The 12140-nt window shown below is 36.0% G+C and overlaps 1 protein-coding gene across 1 annotated transcript; it reads left to right on the top strand.

Annotated features, from left to right (window-relative positions):
* Nucleotides 1-2181: 2181 nt before the first annotated feature.
* Nucleotides 2182-4806, top strand: LOC144576348 (cytochrome P450 71A1-like). Its single transcript, XM_078326711.1, has 3 exons — nucleotides 2182-2823; nucleotides 3260-3617; nucleotides 4087-4806. Exons 1-3 carry the CDS (start codon nucleotides 2210-2212, stop codon nucleotides 4696-4698), a joined length of 1584 nt encoding a protein of 527 aa, XP_078182837.1. The 5' UTR covers nucleotides 2182-2209; the 3' UTR covers nucleotides 4699-4806.
* Nucleotides 4807-12140: the final 7334 nt, after the last annotated feature.

The following is a 12140-nucleotide window of genomic DNA, read 5'->3' as shown; positions in this document are numbered from 1 at the left end:
TCAAATGATCACATAAGACGCTGCTTGTATCGTAAATTTTGTTCATGTATTTTATTATAGAACATGTTGGTACTTTTTCTTCTTAACTAATAACGAGAGGGTGGTCTTTTACCTTACCGTCTATTCTTTAATTTTTTTATTGGTTTGTATGTATATAGATCAACCACTAATGTTTGGGATGAAATGAGAATAGCTGGAATAGCAAAAACAATTAGGATTAAGGTTATTTTCAATTTGTTATATATTCACATTTGGTTAGCTAGCAAAAGTTATAGTTAAAATTAAACTTAAAATAGCTTGTTATTCCTTATTTCTATAAAAATGTTGAACTAGTGTTATTCTAAAAAGATGGAATTAGTCTACTATTCTAGCTATTTTAACTTCACATCCAAACATAGATAGTTAAAAGTATATAACAACAGTACGCGATGTGAGTTGTTCAGATTTATTGGTGCATTGGATTTAAATCGGATCGCTAAGATTGAGTGTTGTATCGATGATAGCTGTTGCCACTGTTTAATTCCGTGTCTTCCCTTTTTCACTAAAATCTCTTGATAATAAATGCATTTCATGTTTTGTCAATGAATGTTTACCGCATTTGGCTTGGAGATAATAGGATTCCCCACCATACAGTACTCTCCGTAGGCCGTAGCTTTCTATTACTCTACGAGTTATATGTATTCATAATGACAAAAGGTGACAATACTTTCAGAAATGAAAGTTTTCTTATTGATATGTTATGTCTTATTAAAATTATTTGTCATCAGCCAACTACCGATAAATTTAAATTATTATTCCAAATTATTTTATGATTAATTAATTGATTTTTCAATCATACTAAATTTGATATACAAGATATATTCAATTATTTAGACCATTTAACCAATGCTCCGTTTCTAAATGTATTAAATTCCAATACCATTAAAGTCGGGTCTCATATCTAAATGTATCAAGTTAGTTTAGATATTAACTTCAAAATTGATTGAATAGATTTCAAACGACTAATTCAAACCGTTCAAACTAATTTACTTTATAAGTGATGCGTTTACATGCAAACTTTTTATATTGTGAGATTATTTTAGTATCAAATCAAGCTTTAAAAAAAAAAAAGTTCTGCTGTCTAAATTCTCTAATGGAAAAAACGAATAATTGAAGTCTCATTGCCAACTCATTTGGATCAGAGCAGATGGTCTATTCAGGGGCAGAAACTATTTGGATCAGAGAAGTGGGCCTATATATTCACTCGCGTACTAATGGGCGGGCCTTCGGTTGAGACCCAGCCCGGTTCAGGAATTTGAATAGGATGTCCAAACCGAACTCAACCCAATCCTGTCCGAAGTTCGCTCAGCTTGATTGTATTTGGGCTCATAAATCTCTGAATTGTTAAATTGGTGACCAATAATAAAGAAGTGACGCGGAAAATACTAGCTATAATAGGACAAATACCAATAATCTCTGAATATTTATACTTTTATTATTATAAATTAAAACTTTAAAAGTTAATTATTTGCTTGAAAAATATACAACTTGAATTTCTTCTATCATCATGCAGAAAAGAAAACCGTAAGCATTTTGCATACAATGAAACATATATGATCTATATTGTTTTACATTATTATTCCGAGCTTACAAAAAATACACACATCAATAATTTTTTAATATTGATTTTTTAAATTATTAATTCATATAAAATCAAAAGTATAAAGATGATAATTTCTTATGTTCATGTAAAGAAAATAATATAGATCAGACTTAATAATTTTATTTTAACATTTAAATTTTAGAATTTTTATTATCAGAAAATAAAAAAAATAAAAAATATATATGATTAATGCACAACAAATAAAAATATATGAACCGTACTCTATATATATATACAGATATACAGATGCACATTGTGAATATGACGAATTTCTCGGACAAATGCACATTAATCTCCTGCATATTTAAGCCAATGTTGATATACATATAAAGTGAGAGAAATGAGAGAATTTTACACGGGTCTCTATATCCAAATTGGTGAACACAAGAAGTCCATTACGCAACTTGTTCATATATCGCACACAAAACTAATTAAACTTGTGTCAGTGTCACTATCGAAACTTTCAGATCAGACAGATCAAATATCTCTTGTTTCCACAAAAACCTTACACACACTTGCACTATAAAATCAGACCAAAATCTCAGAATCCAAAATACCTAAGAAGCTATGACTACCCTGTTATCTGCATTGTCCCAGTATCTCCATGAATTTTCTTCTCTGTCAATCACTCATTACCTTCTCGTTCTAGCCATCCCCATACTTCTCCTCATCTACACTCAAGCAAGACCTTCAAACCCTAATCACAGCCTCCCCCCATCCCCACCATGGTTACCCCTGCTCGGGCACCTACACCGCATTGGCAACCTCCCGCACCGCTCCTTGCACAATCTCTCCTCTCGTTATGGCCCCATTATGTATCTTCATCTCGGCAGCGTGCCCACTGTCGTTCTCTCCTCTGCTGATGCCGTTGAAAAGTCGGTTCGTTTGCATGACATGGCACTTTCGAGCCGGCCACACTTGGCTGGGGCGGATATTCTGATGTATGGCTCTAGTGATGTTGCATTTTCGCCTTACGGGGAATATTGGCGTCAGGCACGTCGTATATGTGTGTTGAATCTTCTCAGCAACAAAAGAGTTCAATCGTTTGGGTTTATACGCCAACAGGAAGTGTCGTTGCTGATTGACAAAATTCGATTGATTTCTTCTAACGGCAGCGGATGCGGTTCTGTTGTTAACTTGAGTCAAATGCTCGATAAACTTACCTATGACATAATTTCAAGGTAAACTGTACTTTTTCAATAATCCAAAAAGATAATTCTAGCGTAAATTCATTTTGTACAGTACATATATTTAATATTTAAAAAAAATATTGTTCAAATAACAAAACAAATATAGATGTGTTATATTAAATAGCATGTGCAGAAAATTTGGATCGCTTCAAAAGATCAAGGTTCTAAATAGCAATTATTGCGTCATTGTTTTTAAAATCCGAAAAAGTTATTGGATAGCTATACCTATTTAGAATTATGATAAAAGAAAAACGGTTCATAGCACTATAGTTTTCTGGTCTGAAAAAACTATTGCGCACCAATAAGTGGCTATTTAGAACCCTGCAAAAGACATATAATCTTTGATTAAACAATTTAAATTTTTAACAGCCGAGTTATAATAACTTTGTAATGAATCAAATTTTAAATTAACTCAAACTTTATACAGAGCAACACTCGGACATAAGTTTTCAGACAAGGGGTGGGATAAAACCCACGGCCTTCTAAAGCAACTCAGTGCGCATCTCGGGACGACTCTAGTTGGAGAGAATGTGCCATGTTTGGCTTGGTTAGATTGGTTACTAGGATCGAAGAAGCGGATGAGAAAGACTGCTGAAGGGCTAGACAGTTTTCTTGAAAACACAATAGACGAGAATATGAAAGCAAAAGGAGATGATTTCAGAGATGGCAAGGATGGCGATCGGATGGAAGGAAGCAATTTGGTTGATGTTTTGCTGAATGTTCAAGAGAATTATGAAGAGATTGGAATCTCCCTGAGCAGGAATAATATTAAAGCTATCATTCTGGTATATGTTCTCTCTTTTACAGCAATATTATACCACTTATTGCTATCAAAATCGAGTGAAGTAATGAGATATAATTCATTTCTCCTTAAGTATAGATTAACTCACAGTATCAGGCTCGTCTTGTTTACTGATGCTAACTTGCTTAATTTCCACACCTTAATTTTAATTAATATATACAACCCATGGGCACCATATACAAAACACCCTATTAATTGAAGTAATGAGATAGATTAGTCCTGGGTAGGTCATGGATTTTCCCCATTGGCACAATTAAGAATTTGTCGATTGTAAGACCATATATCTTGATTAATTCTTTTAGTATCAATCGTCATTCTTTATGAATTTTTTTTATTTGAACTCTGAAAGTAATACCTTAAATATATTGTACCATTTTTAGTCATGACGGTAAGAAAAAGAAACATGATAATCCATTCTCAACTAAAATTTTGAGATGGTTCAATTCTGGCAGGATATGTTTTTAGCTGGCACAGATACAGGGTCTACAACACTTGATTGGACAATGACTGAACTAATGAAGAACCCAAAGGAAATGAAAAATGTTCAAGATGAAATAAGAAGTGTGATCGGCGCGAATGGAAGGTTGACTGAAGAAACAATAGAAAAAATGACATACCTAAATGCTGCTATCAAAGAGTCCTTTAGATTGCACCCTCCAGCTCCCTTACTCGTCCAAAGGGAGTCGACTAAAGATATTAACTTATTAGGTTATCGTATTCCTGCAAAGACCCGATTCATCATCAATGCATGGGCAATTGGGCGGGACCCAAACACCTGGGAGAGAGCAGATGAGTTCATGCCAGAGAGATTCTTAGGAAGTAATGTTGATTACAATGGCCAGCATTTTGGATTGATTCCATTTGGAACAGGAAGAAGAGCTTGCCCGGGAATCAGCTTCGCTATGGCAACCGTCAGTTTCGTTCTTGCCAGCTTATTGTACCACTTTGACTGGGATCTGCCTAATGGGACAAAAGGGAAGCCGTTTGATATGTCTGAAATTAGCGGGCTTACAGTACATAGAAAATTGGATCTGATTCTGGAGGCAAGACCTTATAAATTTTAAGCATAAATAAAAAAGTTGTAAATTTTCTATTTTCAGTTCTTTGGAAAATAGAAAATCTATTTTAGTTGTTAATTTTAAGTATAAATTTGCATACATAATTTCTACTTTCTGTTGTACCATGAATAAAACAATTTGAAATGTGATAATAGTTCTTATTGCATCTTTATCTATTTTGGGGAGATAAGTGACAAGTAATTTCCTTATTCTGTGAGTCCAATTTTCTATTTTCCAGTCAGTGTTTGCTCACCAAGTAATTGTACTGATAAATATTGTTCTTCTATGCCAGCATCCATGTAGCTCTATTCAAATCTCAATTATTTGTTTTTTTTTCTTGTGTTTAGTTGCTCAACCAAGTGTATTTTTAATACCTCAATGGAGGCTTAAATTAAAAAATGGCTGAATCATTAGTATAACGATTAGTTGCAAATAATTCTCAGTATTTACTGTGTTCGCAAATAACATCAAACACATGTTATATTTGCACTGACCTCTCACTACTAGAATTCGGATTTATTTCATTGGCAAAAAATGAGTTTTTTTTCATAAACTTACCCTTGCAACAGGCCAGGAAAAAAAAATCATTTCTATACGCCTACCATGCAAATACTACCGTTGCTACCATGCTCGTTGGAAATATACTAAGTCTCTGACTTGTCCATGAACTTATCCTTGAAAATACTTTCTCTGACGTTTTCCATGAGACTGCGTGTGAAAATATTTTCAAAGAATTAGCACCCATCAGGAGTATTTACAGGGATATCAAGTGTGGGCCCCATCTGAATATGCAAGGCTAACTAACGTGGTCCCATCTAATTATTTGTAAGATTAATAAACATGAGCCTCACATGATTATTTCCATGGGTCATTATTTCCAAGGATATTATTGGTATTTTCTGCAAGGCTAACTAACGTGGTCCCATCTAATTATTTGTAAGATTAATAAACATGAGCCTCACATGATTGTTTCCATGGGTCATTATTTCCAAGGATATTATTGGTATTTTCTGCAAGGCTAACTAACGTGGTCCCATCTAATTATTTGTAAGATTAATAAACATGAGCCTCACATGATTATTTCCATGGGTCATTATTTCCAAGGATATTATTGGTATTTTCTGCATCCTATGAAGTTTGTAATATTTGCATTGATACACACTCATGCAAACGTATCATATTAATTAGATTAAAATGATGAATCTAAACCGTTGAAATCCATCAACCTTACGAGAGATTTTTGAGACATATTTTACTTCATGCTTATATTTTGTGATTTTAAAGTTCAAAATATAGATCTAAACCGTTCATCTTGTTCTCCATATTGAAATGTGCTTGGAGACCAAATTTTACATTTTTTGGAATTTTTTTTACTATTTATTAAGCAATTTTGAATGTGGCTGATCTGATGGTCCAGAAAATTTTATTGTTTTTTACTGTTCACAACAAAACAGCAATTTTAAAAAATGCTTAATAAATAGTAAAAAAATTCCAAAAAATGTAAAATTTGGTCTCCAAGCACATTTCAATACAGATTAAACATCTAACGGTTCAGATCGATCGTTTGGACTTTCAAAATAAAAATACGGCGTGAAGTAGAAACACGTTTTACTTCGCAACTCACCGTAGCCCATCTATATATATATAAATAATAATAATAGATAATATATAAACATATATAGGTACAAGATTTAAAAATCAACCTATTTGAATTTTAAAAATTATAAATAAATACTCAGAATACTCGTACAAATTTATAATAATATTTTTAAATCCTGATTTGAATTCTATACGGCATTACGAGCCTTACAAACAAATAATAATGAAATTAGAAGTTCTAAGATTTGTGAACTCTTGATCCAAACCCTTTAACACGAATCTTGATGAAAAGGGGGTTATTAAACCCCTCCCTCTTTTCTCCTTCTCTCTCTGTCCTTGGGACCCCGCCTCTTTGAACCCCTCTTTCTATCTTTTGGCGCTGCGACAAAGAAACCCGTCTAGGGTTTTTTGTTGGGTCGCTTCCTGTCGCGTCGGTTTCTCACCTACGCTCGTCCTTTGCCTCGTGGGTGCGATGACTCTAGTTGCATGGCTGTCAGGCGCTCTGACGCCTTTGACCCGCTCCTTTGTCTCTATGCTGTGCTTTATTGGGTTATATATATCTCTCCCTCTCTCTTGTTGGGTTTTGTTGTTATATTTCGCTCATGTGTTGATGCTAGTCTCTCTATTCCTCCTTTTTTTGGTGATTACTATGATCTCTCAAAACCCTAAGGTTTTGGGGTTTTGGTTCTGTGACTTGTCTGTTGCCTTGCTTGTTGATCTTGGTGTTTGCTTATTGATTCTAGTGCTTTCATTTTAAGACAGCTGATAATGTCGAAACATATAGCGAAAATCACTACTTTTTAGTATGGAAAATGGTGGAAATGCGTATGCAAAGTACCCATTTTTTGGAATTATTCACATCAAAATATGGCAACACATAGAGTATGCAAACACCTCACACGAAGTGCACAACATGCAACATGGCAAAATTCACTGAAATTCAGCTAAGTACAGAGCCTTACGGCCTTGACTATACTGCAGGGGCAAACATATTGAATCCGTGGACTGTCTAGTTTGAATTAAATCTCAACTGTTTGACAGCAACCTTCTAGAAGGACGAATTTCCAGATGTGGCAGGCTTTGCTATGCTTTGAAGTCTATTTTTACAACTCTATTTTGGGAGGAATCCATGTTTAGATCCTCTAAATATGGCATGAATACTATATTTGGCGCCCATGTTCTCCCATGCTCTCTTTGACTCCACACGTCCTAGGAAGACTATATAAACCCCCTTGTAATAGGAATTGGTGTGCATATTTTAATTGTGTTAGTCCATAGTTTAGAGCAAGAATATTGTGTGTAATTTCTGGAGTCGGGAGAAGAAGAGGCGCTCGAAGTCCAAGGCGAAAGAAGAAGGAGTTATCCAAGGAAGATGTGTTCTAGGTTCTAGGTTATGTCTTTCTTTTATTACTTCTTTTATTTTGTCATGGCTTTGAGTAGCTAAGTTTCTCCTCTCTAGGGATGGATGTAATGAATTCTAATTACTCTTTACTATAATATTTATTCTTTTATGTCTATTTGAGATTTCGTTATACTTAGAATGTTATCGAAATATGTCATTGCATACATAGTTTTGTCTACAGATGGTCCAGTGTCCTCCACATACCAATAGGTGTTAAGTCATTGTACCTCGGTGTGAGAGGGGATACAAGTAAGTACTATAAACACTTCGGCTAACGTGGCCTGGCCGCGGTTCAAAGGCTAAGGTTCGAACCCAGTTGGCTCCCTTGGCATGATATAGATTAGATAGCATTTCGAGGTTTAATTAGGAATTTATTTATTATTTGTAATCCACATGCTATGAGGTTGCATAGTCGTTGTGTCCTTATGTGATTAGCACTTGTGTGACAAACATGTAAGTACTAGCACCTAAGTTAACATGGCATTGGGTCATTATTTATGATAAATAGGGGTTAGGGTTATTACTTAGCGAGTAATAGGGGAATATAATTAATTAGATTCGTGTGAATGGTTTAATTATATTATATCCTGTGATAATCTGAATTGTTCCCCTCAAGCCGACCTTAAATTCGGAGAATCTTGCAAATACACATAGAATCGAACCCAAGTAATTCGTGGGGAATAATAGTATCGGTATGCGGCTCTGCTCTGCGGGGTGATCTATATAGCATACGGTAGTGACAGAAGGCCATAGGCGAGGCCGTATGCGGTAGTGACAGTGCCATATACGGGTAGACACGAGTACCATAAATATTGTATTGAGTTAATTAGAAGAAATTCATCCAATTCCCTAGAGGCTCCATAAACTTGATTTACAGCAATTAGCATCACCACCTATCAATTTGCTAGAGTAAATTGTAAAATCACCCTGTACCTTTATTAATTATTTTATTTTATTCAGTATACACGTTGCCCAATTAAACCCGAAGAACCTATACTAGTGTTATTGTTGTTAAAGTACTAAGATCTATCCCTGTGGATCGACACCCGACACTTTTACACGGTAAGATTATACACTTCTAATCCGAAAGAGTAGCATTAGGATAACTAAGTATATATTTATATATACTAAAAGTTAGTAGTACTCATTTAGAGTCATCAATGGCCGAGAAGCAAGACTTTAGACTTGATACCAGCCTCCTAGTCAAGCTCCTCTCCGTGACTTTTTCTATTCGGGTTAGTAAGCACCTTAGAAAATCAAGTAGTTCGTTTGATTTTTTATATCTCCCTTTTGCTCGGGTTGTTGCTTTTCCCGGTAAAAGGTGCTTCCTTGCTGCCTTGGTCTGGTTCTGTTGGTGTTGCTTTGTTTATCTTGTTGCCCTGTTATCTTGAGGGTATTATGCTTCCTTGTCTAGGGTTATTTTGCCTTGTCTGTCTTGACTTCCTTGCTACCTTGTTGGCCGTCGACTTGTTTATGTTCTGTGATTTATGTTATGGCTGTTGTGTGAATGGAGGTGCTGGTACCAGTGGTATCAGTCCAGTGATGTCACTGGTGCTGTGTGATTTTTGTTGTACCAGTCCTTGAACTGACAGGGACCAAATTGAGAAAGTTTGAAAGTTTTGGGTTAAATGTATAAAAAATAGACCCTTGGTACTATTTTTTTTTTGAGGTAGAAACAGGGGAGTCAGGCTCCCATATTTCATTGATTTTAACACCAGAGGTGTAGATTACAAAGTTATGTACAAAAAATTTTTACAAAAATTTAAATGGAGAACTCAGTAGAAGGAAATAAAACAAAACAAAAAACAAAAGAAATATAAGGCAGGGAGTCTATCCTTCCTCATACTGCAATTCCACATTTCCATTAAACCAGAGCTGTTCTTCTTGCACAATTTCCGCTGCCAACTGCATTGGTGTTTTCTCCTTTTCCTGAAATACCCTTTGACATCGCTCCTTCCATATTGCAAATATCATTGTTATTTGCATCTGCTTTACCTGCATACTCGTTGAGTACAACAGTGTATGTTTATATCTCCCTTGTACAAAGCTCTGAGAACGGGCAAGATAGGATTTTCTTTGCCGCAGCTGTAATCTAACTCCATGTGTATATATGCAATTTCCAAATATGTGGCTAACAGATTCGGACTGTGCCTTGCACAGACTGCATCTATTGACCAATTCCCAACCTCTCTTGACCAGATTATCTATTATTAGAATTTTATTATTAAGCATCAGCCATCCAAACACCATAACCCGCATCGGTGCCCTAAGTTTCCAAATTTTTGAGATACTGCTTACTACATGTGGTCCTTCCTCATACATCTTGTAAAAGGATTTTACAGTATATTTTCCATCCTTTGACCATTTCCACCATGGTTGATCATGCTGCCTTTCATTTGTCCGTACCGGTATCTCTTCCAATTCGGCCATGAGCGTCATGTACTCATCTACTGCCAAACTAGATGATTGAGGAGGCATGGAAATTTGCCATTGACCAGTGCAAGTAACTCCCTGAACTGTTACATCCTGGTTCTCTACATATGTGTATAAGGTCGGGTATCTCTCCATTATTGGCCCTTGCAACCATAAGTCCTTCCAAAACTTTATGTGTGCTCCAGACCCCCTTTGAAAATTTACCGACATGATAAAAAATCGGTGAATTGATTCTAGCTTGACCCAAAATGCATCCTCTGTTACATACCTCTCCCATGGTATGATAGCTAGTGAACTGTACCGCATGAGTTGCATCCACAATGGCCTATCTGTACCAATCCATTGCCACATCATTTTTGCGATCAATGCCTTGTTTAATGTGAACAAATTTTTTATTCCAAGACCTCCCAACTCTTTTGATTTTGTAACCAGGTCCCATGACGCTAAGCTCATATACTTTGCATTTTGGTCCTTATGTCCATGCCACAAGAATTTTCTTTTTACCTTATCTATACTTCTGATCACCCATTTTGGTAAAAGGAAAGTTTGCATCATATAGATTGGCATTGCCGTTAGGGTTGCATTTATCAGTGTTACTCTCCCTCCAATAGAGAGCATTGGTGCCTTCCACAAAGCCAACTTCTTTGTTATTTTTTGTAACAGTGGTTCAAATTGGGCCTTGGTTAACTTCTTATTTGATAAAGGCATCCCTAGGTACTGAATCGGAAATTTTGTTGCTTTGCACTGCATGATTTGGGCCATGCTCTGGGTTTGTTCCATCTGAACCGAAGTCATGAGAAATTCTGACTTATGTAGATTGACTTTAAGTCCGGACAGGTCATGGAATATCACAAGTATCAACTTCAAGAACTGCATTTGCTGGGCTGTCGGTTTGATCAAAAATAGTGTATCATCTGCGAACAAAAGGCATGTTTGACATCCTTGAAACGGTTGTTGAAGAAGATTTGCTCTGTTCAACTTGACAGTCCAAGCCGAGAGAAAATCCATTGCTAAAATAAAGAGGTAGGGTGACAGCGGGTCACCCTGTCGGAGACCTCTTCTTATATTTATCCTTTTACCAGCCACTGAATTTAGAAGTACCTTTGATGTCCCTTTTAGCACTGCATTTTCTACCCATTTTATCCATACTGCAAGAAAACCTCTGGCATTCATGATCTGTGTAAGAAAATCCCAAGACAGGGTATCAAAAGCTTTGAAGATATCTGCCTTAAATAACCCTATCTTCTCCTTTTGCTTAGTTGCCAAAGTAACCACTTGTTGTGCATACATAAAGCCCTCATTGATACTCCTTCCTTGTATGAATCCCGTCTGATTTGGTGCCACTAATTCACTCATAATAGGACGAAGCCTGTTAGCCATGATTTTAGAGAACAGTTTTTGAACCGAATGGATTAGACTGATAGGTCTAAAGTCATTCGTTGTTTTCTGTCCATCCTTCTTGGGTATAAAGGCTAAATATGAGTCATTTAGTGGTGCTAGTGTTTTGTTGGGATTTTGCATTATATCCGAAAAAACTTGCAACAAATCTGGCATGATAATTTGCTGAAAAGTTTTATAAAATTCAGCTGTGTACCCATCCGGCCCTGGGGCCTTGTTCATAGGCAGGCCTTGAATTGTATCTCTTAATTCCTGTGTTGTAATTGCTTGAGTCAGCTGTTGCATCCCTTCAATTTGAGGTGTATACAATGCCCCGAATTCAAAATTCAAGGTATTGTTGTGAGGTGTCCCTATTAGCTGCACAAAATGGTTAAAGAAAGCTCTCGATTTTTGCTTATGTTCTGTTACCATAGTATCTCCCTCTTTTATCTGATCAATCTAGTTTTTTCTCTTTCTCACAATTGCTAGCTGATGGAAGTAAGCCGTGTTCCTATCCCCCTTTTTGATCCAACTATTCTTTGCTCTCTGATACCATTTATCTTCCAACTGTACTCCTATCTCCTTTTGTCTTTCTTTGATCAGGTACTATTAAATAGAAGTGAGGGTCTTCTATGCA

Source organism: Carex rostrata, chromosome 25 (genome assembly GCF_964058835.1).
Source record: "Carex rostrata chromosome 25, lpCarRost1.2, whole genome shotgun sequence".
Taxonomy (NCBI): Eukaryota; Viridiplantae; Streptophyta; class Magnoliopsida; order Poales; family Cyperaceae; genus Carex; species Carex rostrata.
The sequence above is the reverse complement of the archived record's forward strand: the minus strand, read 5'-3'. Positions and strand labels throughout refer to the sequence as shown.

Coding starts and splice junctions, on each gene's coding strand:
- LOC144576348 (XM_078326711.1), top strand. CDS start 2,210: ATGACTACCCTGTTATCTGCATTGTCCCAGTATCTCCATGAATTTTCT. Junction 2,824..3,259: donor ACCTATGACATAATTTCAAG/GTAAACTGTACT, acceptor AACTTTATACAG/AGCAACACTCGGACATAAGT. Junction 3,618..4,086: donor ATATTAAAGCTATCATTCTG/GTATATGTTCTC, acceptor CAATTCTGGCAG/GATATGTTTTTAGCTGGCAC.